The sequence below is a fragment of the Megalops cyprinoides genome, chromosome 18 (genome assembly GCF_013368585.1).
Source record: "Megalops cyprinoides isolate fMegCyp1 chromosome 18, fMegCyp1.pri, whole genome shotgun sequence".
NCBI lineage: Eukaryota > Metazoa > Chordata > Actinopteri > Elopiformes > Megalopidae > Megalops > Megalops cyprinoides.
This window is the reverse complement of record NC_050600.1, coordinates 4,801,816-4,818,894: the sequence shown is the minus strand read 5'-3', so window position 1 is coordinate 4,818,894 and position 17,079 is coordinate 4,801,816. Positions and strand designations below refer to the sequence as shown.

Sequence of the window (17,079 nt, the reverse complement as noted above, 5' to 3'; positions counted from 1 at the left end):
AGAAAGTCAGAGAATGACCCAGGACTTTGATACTAGGCGTAGGAAATGGACAATGACTGAATAATAGCACCCTAATTTTTGCGCACACGCTCATGCTGTAGGTCATCTTTTATTCCTGTGATTCCAAATAACTGTGGTTCCCTGTCAGTGTTCCTTGCATTCATGCTTGGATATCCCATTTAACCCCTTCCTGGCTGTGACTGGAGGAGGCAGGCCTAGAAACTGTCATGTTCCTCCCTCAACGAGTAGCTCCCACAGAACAACAAAAACAGCACCCCCCCCCTTCCTCCCAAGGCAGGCTGGGCCCGGTGCCCCAGGGGTTCCCCCCTCTTTACTCTTTACTCCCCCCTTTACTCCCCCCTCTTTACTCTTTGGGACTTAAACTTCAATATTTGGAACAGTGATTTCTCGATCGCTTCCTTTTTACAAGATTTAAGTAGCTCCCTCTGTACCAGGCGAGTCTTCTCTCCAACAGTGAGGCACCTGGTGAGGTCTCTCCCCCCTTACAGTCTCTCTCTCTCTGAGGCCAGGAGAACCACAGGCTTCTGAACAAGTCTCTACCTCCAGCTCTGGATGACCAGCGTTTGCTGTTTGCTCCCCCCCCCCAAAAGAGTCACTTCACAATATTGTCTCTGTCGGTTCCATTTATAGCTCCTCTCTCTGTCAGATCTTGGCAGTTCAGCTCTTCCTCGCTTGCAGTCTTTCACACGGAAAAGCACAACCTCCCTCCATCAGGCAGTGCAGTCTCTCCCCCCCCCGCCCCCCACAGTCTCCTGCTGTCCCCGAGTGGTGTGGGAGGGGCTCTAGGATATCCTCTGGATGAGTTTGTCTTCGGACAGGCAGTAGAGGGCGTTGACGGACAGCTCGGCGATGAAGCTCTCGCAGGCCTGCCGCGCCACGTGTTTACAACCCCGCAGGTCCAGCAGGGTGAGGCTGGACACCCGCTTCAGGTACGTCAGGCAGGTGTCCGTCAGCTTGCTACAGCCTGGGGGGGGGGGCAGAGAGAGAGAACAGACGGAGATTCAATGACATTGACAAAATGTCAGACATGAAGCCCCTCTGTACTGCTCTTTCAGTGGTGGAATGAACTTCCCTCAGGACAGCAGAATCACTGGCCCTCTTCCAACGCAGACTGAAGACCCACCTCTTCAGACTGCATTTCGGTTCCACCTCAGTCAGTCCCCACTCCCTAACACCTGCTACTTGTATTATTTGCTTTTTATTTTACGTGTCGTATTGCAATGTGTTTTGGATTCTGTTTCTAGACTGTATAGTCAGCCTGCAGAAGTTAACTTGTGGTAGGGCTTGAATAGTGTTATGCTCACACTCTCTGGTGTGGGAGTGTCATTATCCTGGTCTGACGCTGCTTCTCATTCAACCTGAATGGATACACTTCTGTTCTTTCGTGCTGGAAACTGCTCTGGAAAGAGCTTCTGCTAAATGAATGTAATGTAAATGTAAATAAATGTGGAGAAAAGCAAGGGGCGGACAAAGAGGCAGTTGTGCGCAGGCACGGGCTCCCCTCACCTGCCAGGTTTATCTCGGTGAGCGTGTTGCGGGTGGAGGAGCCGACGGCGGTCAGCAGGTTGACGGACTGGTCGGTGACGCCGCGGCAGTGCGACAGGTCGAGCCGCGCCAGCAGCGGCATGTGCCTGATGACGAGGCGCAACGTAGAGTCGCTGATCTCCAGCCCCGCCAGCCGGAACGACAGCATGTTCCGCAGCTTGCTGCGGTTATCGCAGCCTGCGGAGGCGCGTGCACACACACACACACACACACACACACACACACACACACACACACACACACACACAACATTTCTATTAGCTCCTACATACAGGAATTTAGAAAAAATGTGATGGCTGAATGAGATTTTTTTTTTTTTTTTTTTAAAAAAAAGGATAGTGTTAACTGGTGATTTCTGCCCTGTCCTATAGATGGATGGCTTTCAGAACATCCCAGAACGAAAGTTATTTATTTCTATGATCTCAGTCATTGGATATATCTGGATGACATGCACAGTCATTTCAGAGCAAATGAGTCTAAATTATATGGCTTAGAAAACTTACTGTGGTCTGAACTGATGCCTTTTATGTTAGAATTTCCACTATTTTCTAGTTTCTTGACCACCTCTTCCCAGGGGTCAGGGAATAATTTTCTATTATTTTCCCCAGTCTTTTTTTGTTCCCTCTGGACAATCAACTATCCTATTTGTTAAGCACTTTGTGACCATCTGAACTGTGATAATGTACTATAACAAATGAACTTCAAATTGAAATAATTACAAGGAAGCATTTGCTCCCTGAAAGCGGTGTGTTCAGCCTGCTGCTGGACGTAACTCAGCCTGAGTGCAGAGAGGATCTGTGGTGCCCTGAGCATCAGAGCCAGGCGGCGTTTCTGGAGCAAACCTGGACTTCATTCAGCTTGATCACACCAGTATTTTGCATGAAATGAGCGCAAAACTATATCAATTTTTATGAAAACTACAATGTGTTTCAAGGGGAGTCATTGAGGTAAGACCTGGGACTTATCAAACAACAAAGGGAGAAATAATGAACAGCAATAATATACTCTTGTTAATGTATGCTGTATGAAAAAACCTCATGCGGCCGAAAAAACAATCTTGCAATGACACCAGTTGCAAGTGGATTCCAGATGGTTTTGGAACGTAGAAAAATATTATGCTGGGCTCCAAAGGGGGTGCAAAAAGTACCAAAGGACGGTGCTGACCTGGAGGGGTGAGCAGGTCCCGAATCTGGGTGTCCTTTACGCCCTCTGTCCAGCGCAGGTCCAGGGTGCGCAGGAGGGGACAGCTCGGGGAGCTCAGCGCGGAGACGGAGGACCAGGAGCACCCCGAAACGATCAGGTCCTTCAGCCCTGAGCAGAGCAGGCAGGGACGGGGCGGTTTACTCACAGCCCTGCTTTGCTAACACAGCCGCTGGACATGGCACCGCCCTTCACAGGCTGAAGACCCTTCATGCTTACTGCATGTTTGCAGGACAGTATGCGGCCGTATGTACCAAACACCAAAACGGTTTGTTCCAACCCAGTGTTTCCATTGGTCAGTGAGTTCCAGCTGTGACAGTATTCATCAGTGAATCAGTCACTTTATAATCAAACGCAGTGATCTTCTGGATGTCTGCTTAGCCTGACCGTAACAAATTCTGGGGGGTGGACAACAAGTAGTGTGACCTTCTCTGCAAGTGGCTATTATGTTTGCAATTACATCACTGCATTTATGACAGTTATGGCCGCACCGACCACAAGAAGCATAAGCCAGCACTTAGATGGTCAGTGCAGCTGGCAACATGTCATGTAAATGAGCACTGAATGTACCTATATGCATGTATCTTTTACACTTTTCACCCTCATCTCTGTCATATATCCATATCGTTTCCAGATAATTTCCCTTTCCTACCCGCTCCTCTTTGACTGGGCTGGCGAGACGCACAGGTGAGGGTTACCTGGCAGCCGGTTGATGAGCCAGGTGAGCTGCTTCTTAGTGACGGGCGTCCAGGAGAGGTCCAGCGAGACTGGCTGCCGTTTGATGATGCCAGACAGGGCCTGGGGGCTGATGGACCGGCAGCGGCTCAGGTCTATCCGGGTCCACAGGCGCTTGTCACAGCTCCTGTTCCAAGGAGAGAGGGACGGTTGCTAAGAGACAAGGAGCACCGCTCCCGGACCAGGAAGTGACTGTAAGACATGCAGCGCAGCCAGTGTCCTGTGCACCTACAGGTGTGTTTTAGGAGTCACACCTGAGGTCTGCTAAATAACGAGTTCAAAATGAGCTTCTATCTGTGAGCAGTTATTTGAAAAGAAGCCTAATTCTGTGTCGTTAAAATGTACAGTCACAACAGTAAATGCATTAATCTTGGTTGTGCTACCTGCTGTTATTGGCTTGTGTGTATCGTGTGCATGTCTTTAAGATTAAGAATAATTTCTGAGGGCAAAAAATGCATGATTTTACACAGTCCCAAAAGCCACACCCCCAACAGTCAGATACGCTTCTGAACTGTTGCAAACTCGTTCAGGAAGTGCTGGTCATCACAACACCGGAGCTCACTGGCGACAAGCTTTATCTGCTCAGCAACAGCCCACACTGTCAGCCAGACTTTCCTTAGCGATGGAACAGCAAGCCATCTGTGCACGCAGACAGGAACAGGCTTCCCCCACACACAGTGTCTTTGCTTCCCCCACACACAGTGTCTTTGCTTTCCCACACACAGTGTCTTTGCTTCCCCCACACACAGTGTCTTTGCTTTCCCACACACAGTGTCTTTGCTTTCCCACACACAGTGTCTGTGCTTCCCCCACACACAGTGTCTGTGCTTCCCCCACACACAGTGTCTGTGCTTTCCCCACACACAGTGTCTTTGCTTTCCCACACACACAGTGTCTGTGCTTTCCCCACACACAGTGTCTTTGCTTTCCCACACACACAGTGTCTGTGCTTTCCCACACACAGTGTCTTTGCTTTCCCCACACACAGTGTCTGTGCTTTCCCCACACACAGTGTCTTTGCTTTCCCCACACACAGTGTCTGTGCTTTCCCCACACACAGTGTCTTTGCTTTCCCACACACACAGTGTCTGTGCTTTCCCACACACAGTGTCTTTGCATACTATTCTGGCGTGGAATCATCTCCATGAATGGGTAGTAGGAACAACAGTAATCACAGTGGATCAGACAAACTTGCCCTGCCCCTTCAGAAAGCTGGTGTTACTGCGTTACATACCAGCTTCATTATGTACGGCACTGCGTATGACACTACATACCAGCTTCATAACGTACAGCATTAAGTAGAGCATTACATACCAGTGGCATTACGTACAACATTACATATCAGCAGCACTAAGTACGGCATTACATACCAGCTGCATTATGTAAGGCTTTATGTATGGCATTACATACCAGCTGCATTACGTATGGCATTACATTAGCAGTATTACATACGGCATTACATATGTCACACAGCAGCCGTTAGCGGGAGGAACTCACCACTTGTACCAGCTCTTGCAGACAGTCATGCAGACGCAGAGCTCGGCGCGGGTCAGGTAGCGGAACACGGACACCCACACCTCCTTCTCACAGGCCGGCCCGCCGCCGGCGTCCCTGAGCGAGGCCAGCGAGAGGACGGAGGGGGGCGCGGCCGCGGGCGGGGCCGAGGTGGACGGGCAGCCCGCCTCCCTCTTCCCGTCCACCCGGGACACCATCACGCGCGCCTCCAGCTGCCGCGGCTGGGACAGGCCGGGGGGGTGGAGCCGCGGGTGCCCAGCTAGCCCGGCCGAGCGCACCGCCTCCGCCCCGCCCCTGCCGTTATTCGGCTGCGGCCGCTGCAGGGACTTGCGCTGGACGTAGCCCTGGCTGCCAGGGGCCCTGGGGGCCATGGCCGCCTCCAGTTTGGGCACAATGGAACCGGGGTCACGCTTGGCCTTCGGGGGGCGCTGTAGCTTCACCGTCACGTAGGAGCCGTTCAGCCGGTCCTCGCTGAGGTCTGACACCAGCAGCACCGGGTCCGCAGCCGAGCCGGCGCGACCGTCCTCCTCTCTGTCTTCATCATCCTCCTCATCCTCCTCCTCTTCGCCCTCCTCTCCTCCGCCCTGCTCCCTCCCTTCGCTCTCCTCCTCCTCTTCCTCCTCCCTCGCTCTGCCCCTCCGTCTGTGTGGCCTGTTCTCCTTGTCCAGCCTGCCACCGCGCTGCGCATCTTCAGCCTCCTCTTCCTCCTCTTCGCCGCACTCGTTGTCCTTCTCCTCCTCCTTCATGTCCTCCCTGCCCCGCTGGGGCCTGGCCACGCCTCGGAGCCGCACCCCTCGGCCCCTCTCCCTCACCCCCAGCCTGCGCCTCATGCCAAGGGGGGAATTGGGCGTGAGCCTGCCTCCCTGTCCCATGCGGTGGGCGGAGCCCCTCCAGAGCCCCCGCCTCCCGACCCCGTTGCCCCGGTGCAGTCTCTCAGCGGACAGGCGAGACGGGGCGCGTGGGGAACCCCTGAGGTGGGGGGGCATTTTTCGGTCCCCCGCAGAATCGCTGCCGTCCCTGTCCTGGCTGCGGCGACGGAGGAGTTTCGGGGAACTGGAGTCCAGAGAGGAAGACTTTCGCTTCTGTAGGAGAGATGGACACAGAGGGCAATTGGAGAACGGGAAGGAAGGTAAGCCAATGATATTACAGGCGGAAACGCAGGACTTTCAACTTACTGATGGCAAAATTTTGTCCCGTTCCATTTTCATCTGTAAAATAAATTAAAACCAAAAAATCAAATGAAGACGACAACCAAATATCATAATGCTAAGCTATTTAACGTGTGCAGACTAGGCACTCTGTGTGAGCTCATCCTTAAATGTGTAAACCATGTGTCTGAAAGCAACAAACCCCTCAGAGGGCAGGCGTGGGTACCCCTGTGAAGCTGAAGGCAGCAGTGTAGCATAGTGGTAAGGAGCAGGGCTCGAAACCAAAAGGTTGCTGGATCAATTCCCCGCTGGGACACTGCTGTTGTACCCTTGGACAAGGTTCTCAACCCAGAATTGCCTTAGTAAATATCCAGCTGTATAGATGCATAACATGTAAAAACTGTAACCTAGGTAAGCTGCTCTGGATAAGAGTGTCTGCTAATGACAATAATGTAACGTAATGTGATGGGATGGAGTAGCCTCACTTTCTTAACCCTGACGGAACCTCTTCGTTTCTGCCCTCACCCGCTTCCCCAGCCGCAGCTCCAGGGCACCGGCCCGCTTCCTGTTCTGCTGCTGCTGCAGTAGCAGCCTGTGGGAGGGAGGGGGCGCCACACGGCGCGAGCGGGCCTGGGTCAGCGAGAAGAGGGGCGGGGGAGGGCGGCCACGGCGAGGTAGCCTTCCCCCGCCGCCCTCGTCCCCCTCTCCCGCCCCCACCCCGTCACCGTGGGGGCGCTTCTCCGAGGGGGGCGCCGACGGGGAGAGGGAGCCCGCGGAGTCTGCGCTGTCGTCGTCACTGCTCGAGGACTGAAACGGGAAACGGAGAGAGAGAGAGAGAGAGAGAGGGGGAGGGCGTTCATCCGGCGCTCGCCGTCAACGTCACTGTACGCTGTCACAACACCTCCTGCTTTCTGGAGACAGAGGGACTACGGAGCACGAGGACAACCGGTGCCCAAGAGATGAACATAGAGAGAGAGCCCGGTACCTCTGAGTTGGCAGCTTTCTCCAGCGTACACTTGGGACACTCCCAGCAGCTGGGCAGGTCTTTGTTCACCACTCCCTCCCCTGACACCTGCAGGAAGGGAGGGGAGAGAGAGGGAGAGAGAGAGAGAGGGGCAGATAGAGAGAGAGAGAGGAGTTAATTTAACACGTGTGCTTTCTGGCAGAAGCAGCCAGCTCTAGCCCGAGTGGACGGAGGAACAGCTGTGTGACCTTGATGCAGTCGGGATGGACGATCTGGGCACAGTTGGAGCACTCCATGAGCGTGAGGGAGAAGACTGGAGTCTCGTCAGGGTCCTGATTGCCTTCCCCACACACCCCACACACGGCCGAGAGAGGGAGCCCCGGCTGCGAATGCAGAGAGTCAATGCATGAAGACACGAGAGTACGCACACGCGCACACACACACATTCTCTCTCTCTCTCTCACACACACACACATTCTCTCTCTCACACACACACACACACACACACACACACACACACTCTCTCTCTCGCGCAGCAGCGCACTCACGGCGAGGCACTGGCGCAGTATGCAGGTCTGCTTGAGCCGGCCGGGGCCTCCAAACTTCTTCATGTCCCTGCAGTAGTTGCAGTCGCCGCACTCGGTGCGCAGGCAGGCCACGCAGCGCTTGCAGCGCACACGCCTCCGCCGCAGCGCCGACATGGACGAGGGCGGCTTGGTGGGCCGGGGGGGCGGCAGGGGGTGCGGCAGCGAGGACGACAGCCGGGGCCGGTACAGCAGCGGCGGGGGGGTGGGCGGGGGCTGGTACCACGACGGCTGCAGAGAAAGAGAGAGGTTCAGGACGTTAGGGTTAGAGTTCGAGCAAGGGGTTAAGGTTTGGGATTGAACAAGGGGTTTGGGTTAGAAACAGAGTAAGGGATTAGGAGTAGGCTTATAAAAAGGGGGTTAGGGTTAGGGTTAGAGTTAGAGTTAGAGTTAGAGTTAGAGTTAGAGTTAGAGTTAGAGTTAGAGTTAGAGTTAGAGTTAGAGTTAGAGTTAGAGTTAGAGTTAGGGTTAGGGTTAGGGTTAGGGTTAGGGTTAGAGTTAGAGTTAGAGTCAGAGCAAGGGGTTAAGGTTTGGGATTGAATAAGGGGTTTGGGTTAGAAACAGAGTAAGCGGTTAGGAGTAGGCTTATAAAAAGGGGAGCAGCTGGAAGCGCTGTGTGTGTGTGTGTGTGTGTGTGTGTGAGTGTGTGTCTCTAGGTTTGAACAACGAGTAATCTCACCCTTTTTGGCCACTTGACGATGGGCCTTCCGGTGTAGGACAGTTTGGGGTCATCGTTAGCATGCTCCTCCAGCAGGGCCTGGGAAACGCAGAGTCACACAGTCAGCCACACGCGCAGGGCGAGGCTTCCAGTCATGCGCTACGACACAAAGCCTTAAAACGGGAAGTACGCATGAAGCAACACGTGCAGTCTCATCTGACGGAACGTGTCAGCCACAGGACATCAGTGGAATGCGCCCCACTGTCCCAAGCACTGAAGAACGGGTATATTCGAATACTGGAGGAGCGTTTCGGCTAGCGCTGAGCTATTTGAGAAGGCTTCAGAAAAAGCATGCTTTCTGCTAATGCTGCTGACGTGGCTGCGAGTGGCGCGGTAACTTGCCCGAATGTCGTGCAGCAGGGCGGGGGCGTTGTGGATGCCCGCCGGGACGCACTTCTTGTGAGACGGCAGAGACTCCAGCTTCCCCAACAGGTTCCACAGGCCCTCCAGCTCAAAGGGCGTGAGGTGAACTTTGACCCCTGGCTTGGTGGGGGTGGGCAGTGACTCTTCACCCTCGTCCTCCTCCTCATCACCCTTTTCTATGTGGCCGTTTAGAGTCTTCTTAGCACAGGAGGAATCTTCTGGCTTCAGTCCTGAAAGAGAGAGAAAGAGAGAGAGAATTGGCATGAGGCGGAACCAACATCAAATCCAGCCTTGGAGACACCTGAACCATTTAAGGCATCAACTGCATAACCAGCAAGCAGATTTATACACAAGGCATAAAGTGTAAATACTGACCAATGCCCAGGGAGTGTTTCTGGAACTCAGGAGTAAGGTGTGAGGTATTGGTCAGGCAGTAAAGGTATCTCTCCAGCACATACCAACACATCTCATAGTAGAAGGGGTAGCGGAACTTTGCTGGAACCTGAGGGACAGACACAGGGGTGAGCAAGGCTGCTCTCTACCGTCCTAACAGAGGTAATATTAGCAATGACCACTGGGCCAAACTTGGGCACATATGAATGTTCTCACCCTCGTTCGGTCCTCTATGTTATAGATGTGCAGCTGCATAGGGATGTTGAAACTGTGCAGGAAGTTTCCTCCGAACACCAGAGTGTCAACCGGGGTGTAGACTGCATGGATCCAGCCTGCAACGGAAACAGAGAGATGCTCTACAGCTGATGCTCCTGCAGTCCTACCTCTTCTCACCACCAGGGGGCACCTTCTGCATACCTGTCCTACAATGAATGGTCGGCACATGTGCTGCCATTTAAGGGAAGTTGAGAGAAAATGATCATGTACCAGAGAGGAAGGTCCCATGAGGGAGGCAGAAGTCAAATTTAGGTTCTACATTTGTAGGAATGTAGACATGGACATTTACACAGGAGTGAGATTTGGCATACCTGAGGGGATCATGAAGGTGTATCCCTGCTTCAGCTCAATCCTCTGGCAGTGACTGGCCTTGTCCCCCAGGAAGATGTCACCTTGCTTCCCTGACAAAACCCAGTTCTCGTACAGCTCCAGATTCTGGGGCGTGGGAGGAATCAGCCAGAACACCTGTGTGGTGGATGTGTGTGTGTGTGCGCGCGCGTGTGTGCGTGCGTGTGTGCGTGGGGGGTAGAAAGGGGGATTCACACATTTAGAATGGCGCTTTTAAACAGCTGACCTTCAAAACACAGAAGGTAGAGCCCGTCTCACCTTCCCACCCCGCAGTATGTGGTACCAGACGGATGTGCCACCAAAGTCGATGTGGAAGTCGGTGAAACAGCCCTCCACACTCATCAAGCAGTACCTGAGAGAGGGAAACACGTCACACGTTGCCCTTCAGACAAAAGACAGCTCAGGGGCGTAGAGGGCTGGACTGGAGCTGGATGGTGGTGGGGGTCTGCACCTCTGCAAGCACGCTTGCTCAGCCTGTTTCACTGCAACATCCTGTCGAGGAGGGGGCACCTGTGTTTGTGTGTGTACGCATCCGCTTGGGTGGGTGTGTGCAAGTGTCTGCCTGCGTGTATGTGGACTAGTGAGAACAACTGTGTGTCTGTGTGCGTGCATGCATGCATGTGTGTGTGTGTGTCTGTGTGCATACATGCAGGTCTTTGTGTGTGTATGTATGTGTGACTGAGTGCATCCGCGTGTGCACCCATGCATGCAGATCTGTGTGTGTGTGTGTGTGTGTGTGGGCGCGCACACGCGTGGGTGAAAGTGTGCGAGTGTGTGTGGCTGCTTTGGGCCACAGAAAGCAAGATGAAAGTAAGAAGATGAAAGCTTGCCCTGACTCCGCAGCCCAGGTTTGCACACAGTCCCACTTAGACACACACACACACACACACACACACACACACACACACAATGTGTCTGTGCTCTCAGGCACAGGCAGTCAATATATAAAGTGCCAGTGAATACTGCTATCAAACAGAATTGTCATACTTGAGGCAATGGGGCCGCACTGCTGCAAAGCTCTTTAGTACTGGGGTTTCAGCACTGGAAGAGACACGTAGGGGAGATGAGAGGGTGCAGGAGATGAACAGGTCAGACGAACGGGGGGGACTCACTTCTGCACTTTGGGGTACTGCATGTCGATTATGGCATTGGTGGAGTCTCTCTGCCTCTCCTTGAGATGTCGGGGCCACATGTTGTCCACCCAGTCTATGACATCAACCTGTACACAAGCAAACAGGCCAATTCAGAGAGGAGAGCAGGATGCAGGAAGAGGGGTCATACAGAACAGCGCTTCCCACTGGCAGAGGGTATCTTTGCATTTACAGAGAACAGCGGAGAGGCAGAGTAGCACAGAGGTAAGGAGCAGGAGCATAACCAAAAGGCTGCTGGTTCGATTCCCCGCTTGGATACTGCTGCCGTACCCTTGGGAAAGGTACTTAACCCAGAATTACCTCAGTAAAGATTCAGCTGTATAAATGGATAACATGTAAAAATTGTAATCTATATAAGTTGCTCTGGATAAGAGCTTCTGCTAAACGTACGGGATATATATAGGAACCCTCCGGCGTGACAGACACAACGTTTTTACTGTGCACTGCAATACACAACCTAGAACTCTTCTGTGTAAAAGGTTTCCTCTGCACTTAGAGGAAAAAACAAGCTCTACACTTCTGAAACTGAAGTTCCAAACAAACAGCAGCTGGTAAGAGCCACCCACGGGCTGATAGCCCGCATTTGTGAAAAAGTGGCTTTCATCTGAAGGGTGGCATCATTTCCCTGTCAACTTTCAAAATTTCACTCTGGACGAACTCATCATCCAATCAAAGCTGAATGTAACTGTCACCAGGAACACGACAATCTCACGAGAGGCAGGCCGCTACTGCTGTGTGAGAATCTGCAGGAAAACGGCTGGCGGGTTTTTGCGGAGGGAGCCTTTCACTCACCGATGCCGGCCTCTTCACCAGGTTCTCCAGCTTGGTGTGGCTGAACTCCAGGCTGATGACATTGTAGAGCTTCTCCCTCTCCGAGGGCGGGGTCTCGTAGTACCGCCTCCACTGGGCCATGGACATCTCGATGCCCTTCTGCGTGGTCACGTCCATCACGTCAATCACCCTCCTGCTCCCTGCCAGGCAGAGAGAGAGAGAGAGAGGGGGGGGCAGACACGACACCCCTACGCTTAGAAACCACCCACAGAAACAGCAGGAGCGGGTCAAAGCTAGGAGAGATGCCTTACCTACAAACAGCTTCACGTCGTTCACACTGAAATCCTCATCTGGCATCCTAGAGAGAAAGAGATGGGGAGAAAGAGAGACAGAGAGAGGGAAAGGGCAATGTGAGGGATGGAAGGATTAAAGAAAAACACACCTCAAAAAGAACATGTATAAATGTATAGGGATGGGTGACGGGAATCAGCAGGCAAGAAGGTAAAATATACACAGACATACTTAATGCCCAGACCGTCCGGTTTCTCAAAGATAAGGGGGTCCCTCAGTCCCTCTCTCTGAATGTACTCAAAAGTGAAGTCTGCAGGCACAAAGCAGGACAGACAGACAGACACACAGAGTACAGAGTCAGCATTCCAAACGAAAAGAAATATAATAAATATAATACAAAGCTGAAAAATTCAAGGACACTGCAATGTAGGCCATAACAAAAATGAAAGCAAAGTGCCCTTAATGTTGGGCAATTTTTGGGATCCATCAACAGGAAATATTGTTATGGAGACAAGAAAAATGTTCTCTGAGGTCTCCATGGAGACGGCATCTAAATAAATATCAGTGTACACCAGCACAGTTACTCAGGCTCTCACCTTTGCCTTCCATGCGTTTGACCAGACAGGAGTTGAACCGATCACACTGCAGTTTCTCTTCCAGGTCAAAGCTCCTTTTCCCTTCGATCTCATCATCGGAGATACCGTCATCCTGGTAACGCCGTCGCGTGCCTGACCGCTGTTTGTGGATTATTGCAAGTATGACAAAGGGAAGATGTTAACACACCTCTAACAGCATTTTGCTATTGTTCTAATCCACAAACACGGAGTTTGACACTCGGTTAGATATTCACTGAGGACACTGAGAAAGTTGGTGACATTGGTGAAACACGACCATTATCAATATTATTATTTCACAAAACTGACAGTTCAGTAAGTTTGCCAGGCATATAAAATGATGCAAGTCATATGATTTAAGGTCTAAAATAAACAATATCAGTGAGTCTCCAAATGCACTTAGCGGAAATGTATTACACACTCAGTTATTTTAAATCACTAGCTAAGATGAAAGATGAAAGACCTTGACCACGCCTTACGGCAGAACATCATGGAAACAAACACCTTTAAACTGCATTCAGTGCAAGTCCAGTCATGAATTTCATTTTGCAGTTCTCCGGTCTGCATTACTTTAATTACACAGGTTTGCTCTGCAGATACCATACACACGGAAATACCACTTTTCATATTTCCCAATGCACTGTAACTGTGTTCAAAACAGAAACAGCAACTTTCCCTAAACAGGTTTCAATTCCTCTGCCTGGGGACCAAAGCCCAGCACTCCAGCACCCATTCTCCACTGCTGTCAGTTGAGATGGGTATTCATCTAAGTGCATACGTATTCCAAATATAAATGGATCACTACCAATGCAGAAATATTTAACTGTTTTTAATTCTTAAAAATAAACATCAATGGGTCATTCCATTTTTTTATTTGCCCCATCAAATTGTGACCTGAAAAAATGAAATAACTTATAAAGTGAAATAACTTTAAAACTATATTTTACACACACACACATATACATATATATATATATATATATATATATATATATATATATATATATATATATATATATATGTTGGTTTCATTCCAGATTCAGCTGCACCTTCTACCCCGTAGGGGGGAAGCCCTTAAATGCAAGTATTAATAATGCAAGTATTAGAGACCAGTCCTCAAAAAACTACAGAACACTTCAGCCATCGAGCCAAGCGTAACTTTCACAGTCGGGTTGACTATTTCAGCTTTGGTTGACTTCTTCCGAGTCACAATTTGAAGGGGACCTTATTCTAATAAATAACTGATTTGTCAGCAGGATCACATGTATTTAGCGCATCTTGCCGAGACAGAAGGCAGCACCACTCTGGATACAAACGTCTGCCACGCAGACGCATTTCAGTGCATACGCACGCCCACGCCTCTTCCTGGAAAAAGAGTGAGAGCGCGCCAAGGACTCGTCCTCTGACCTCCCGTCTCCATCACAGGGCAGGGCAGGACAGATGGAAGAGGGATAATCCCCTCCCTTAACAGCCATGACAGCCCCTTCACCCAGGTCCCCACAACCAAACCCAACCCCCAACCCCCACCCGAATCCACCCCCCCTCCATTTAACCTGACCTCCAGAAATGACGCTGCCACACTAGCAGAAACGCTCTTCGAAAAAGAATGCCTGATGCACATCAGTGAGCAGACCATTTCTTTCTGTTCATGGACTATTTCTGTGGATCTAGCACCCGTAGATAACCCCTAGGTTGAGTATTAGATTTGAGCGTGTTGTCTCTCTTCTTATTAGAAACACGCTTCACTCCAGACTCCACAGAGATGCTGAACTCTGACCATGCTGAAAGGGATCTGTATTCCACACTGGACTAGTAAGAGCTTCAATCTGCTCCACTGTTGCAGCTGATACCCAAACAGCACAAAATGCTCCTACGGTGAATGCCCTTACAGTGTATCTAACACTAATAGTGCATATTATGTAATTGTAAATATATCTTATGTAACACTGTGGCTGGGCAGCTCAGAGAACAGCAGTGAAGCCATGCAGCGGTGCACAGACAGTATTCCCTGGCCCTGTGGGGGAGATTGCCCAGACCTCCCTTTCACTCTTCCAAAATTACACCTCCCTCCCTGCACATACTCCCCATCTCTCCCCGCTCCACCGCCATTCCACAAGTCTCTCCTCCTCCCCCACTTCCCTCTGACTAACAGCATCCCTTGCTGAGATATACCCTCAAACACCATCTCTCCTCTCTTTTCACCGCCAGTACAAAGCACAGCAACCTCAAAAGAGTGCAGACTTCCATTTTAGCTCATCTTTTGCATACATTTCCTCTTCCACCTGTCCATCTCTCTCTAACTTTTTTCCTCTTAAAATCAGGCACCATCCTGTCTCGCGTTTTGTGTCTATCACTGTTACAGAGCAGTCAAACTGTGGCAGCGGCGCACACCGCACGCAAAGTGAAAGCTCCAGCGGTCCGCTACACCTGCGCCTGCCGCCCCCTCTTCGCGGCAGCGTGTTCGCGCCTTGGTTATTTCTCTGATGATTATCTCGGCGCTGTCACCGAACGCACCACTTTTACCGTTAGGGCCGTGGCATAACTTACGACGTTCAACCTTCCTTGCTTGGCGCTTGAATTAATGATTCATTCCCGGACAAATTATTCATCAAAAGCAGATATTTTTGTGCGATTTCCCACCCAGTCTCCCCAGACATCCTTTGAGATATTAAAACCTTTGGTGTGCACATGGTAGAAACAGACTGGGTGTCACATAAATGCTCTTTGTATGTCCCAATATATTTGAATTAGTTGTTCAACCGGTTATAAATTGTTTGCTATTGTGTATGCGCTATAGACGCTCCCACAAAGACGGCAAAGCGCTACATTGTAACAATGTAACAACCTACTGCATGAGCGAAACGTAAATTAAACCAAATATAAAATGAAGTGTTTTGCATCAAGGTTTAGTTTTAAGCCGCGTGAAAGAAAACCCAAGTTTTCCGAAACTGACAGTGACTGTGATCTTGAACTTGTATCCCCATCTGACACCCGTCAGTCTATTGCCATGCCAACACATCCGCAACGCTGTAACATGCTGTTCCTTTAAGGCGCATAGCGTTTGTGCCATTCAGTTAAAAGAAACTCGAAAGCACATTTCCATCAAATTACACAATTCAAACCAGTAAGTAAATCAAAACTTACCAAACGCTTACTGTACCGAGGACGTGTATCTTCCATGTTCAACTTTGCGCTGAAGCAGTATTCCCAAGACGACTTAATGGCACTACCACGAAGTGCTGCTCAAACTCAGGAAATTTAAGTCGCCAAGTAGAAATTGACACAACGCTTTATTACAAATATTAAACCTCGTTTTTTTTCTTATTTGATCGGCTGAAACAAAAAAATGGAACCAAACGAAGGAATAACGTGGTCTGTGGTGTTTTCTTTTAAGTTCAGCAATATGCCTGGCTAGCTAACGACCTGCTAGGTAGCGAGCTAGCTACACAACCGCCTGCTTGTCACTACAATATCCTGGCTAACCAGCTAGCTAGAAGCCAGCTAGTAGGCTACATGACGGTGATTCAAAAACGTAGCTAGCTAGCAAACTAGCTAGCTACAGACCCTGTGAGCAATTAACATGCCAAACAATATAGCTCGCTAGCTGAAACACTCCTAATAATATAGCTCACTAACTCGTTAAATGTATCTACCTTCGGAAGTCAGCGAGTTAGCCAGCAAACATTTAACTATTTCCCAAAATGTAGCTAGCACCGTCAGATGTTTTTTTGACTGTCTCACGCTCCCTAATTATCTTTAATCTACTTAGTTAACTAACCACGTAAATATCTCATTTATCGCATCGGATATGGAAGCATTTGGCCAAACGAAGGTAGCCAAGGAGAGATGTCTATTTGGCTAACTTTACTAACATTATAACGTTACCTAGCCATCTGTAGCAAGCTAGCTGATGAGGGTGTCCCTGGCTAGCACACGAGCAAATAAGCAAAACAGCTAGTCACTGACTGTAGCTATAAATATTTAGTTGGTTATGTATTCAGACTGCTTTTTAGCTAACTAGCTAACACTGTTGTGGCGGTCGCTGTGTCGATATGACAAAAGTTGTACCTCGCACTCCCCTCGTACACCTAGCTAACTACCCTTGCAAGCGAAAAGCTTTTAGCTACCCTGTCGCTAACACGGTACAACCGAAGTTTAGCTAGCTAGCTAGATCGCCAGCTAGATCGCTAAAATTGTATGCTAGCTGTGTTATTTTGAGGCTAAGCTAGCCAACAACTTTCCACCTTATCAGTCAGAGAGCTCCTGCGGTGTTGTGTTCTGAACGTTGCCCTGGGGAGGACTAGGGAATAACGTTTCAAGTTTGCCCGTGAAGTTGTATCCTACGTGTAATTTTTGGCGTTTTTAAATAGCCGACCGTGTTGCTGTTATCCGTCAAAGTTAGTGCGATCTACCCTCCGCCGCCATTTTCAACCCGTCACAAA

The 17,079-nt window shown here is 50.3% G+C and overlaps 1 protein-coding gene across 1 annotated transcript; it reads right to left on the bottom strand.

The window, feature by feature from the left end:
• Positions 1 to 371: 371 nt before the first annotated feature.
• On the bottom strand, positions 372 to 17,079 carry kdm2ab (lysine (K)-specific demethylase 2Ab). The gene is made up of 22 exons (XM_036550856.1): positions 15,782 to 17,079; positions 12,620 to 12,758; positions 12,255 to 12,333; positions 12,044 to 12,090; positions 11,754 to 11,932; positions 10,923 to 11,029; positions 10,069 to 10,162; positions 9,774 to 9,927; positions 9,403 to 9,518; positions 9,169 to 9,295; positions 8,773 to 9,023; positions 8,392 to 8,469; positions 7,677 to 7,943; positions 7,377 to 7,511; positions 7,150 to 7,236; positions 6,690 to 6,971; positions 6,192 to 6,224; positions 4,999 to 6,098; positions 3,465 to 3,628; positions 2,731 to 2,877; positions 1,528 to 1,743; positions 372 to 985 (listed from the first exon to the last, which is right to left on the bottom strand). Exons 1-22 carry the CDS (start codon positions 15,815 to 15,817, stop codon positions 804 to 806), a joined length of 4,020 nt encoding a protein of 1,339 aa, XP_036406749.1. The 5' UTR covers positions 15,818 to 17,079; the 3' UTR covers positions 372 to 803.

Coding starts and splice junctions, on each gene's coding strand:
- kdm2ab (XM_036550856.1), bottom strand. CDS start 15,817: ATGGAAGATACACGTCCTCGGTACAGTAAGCGTTTG. Junction 7,237..7,376: donor TCCATCCCGACTGCATCAAG/GTCACACAGCTG, acceptor CCCTTCCTGCAG/GTGTCAGGGGAGGGAGTGGT. Junction 2,878..3,464: donor GCTCATCAACCGGCTGCCAG/GTAACCCTCACC, acceptor TGCTCTGCTCAG/GGCTGAAGGACCTGATCGTT.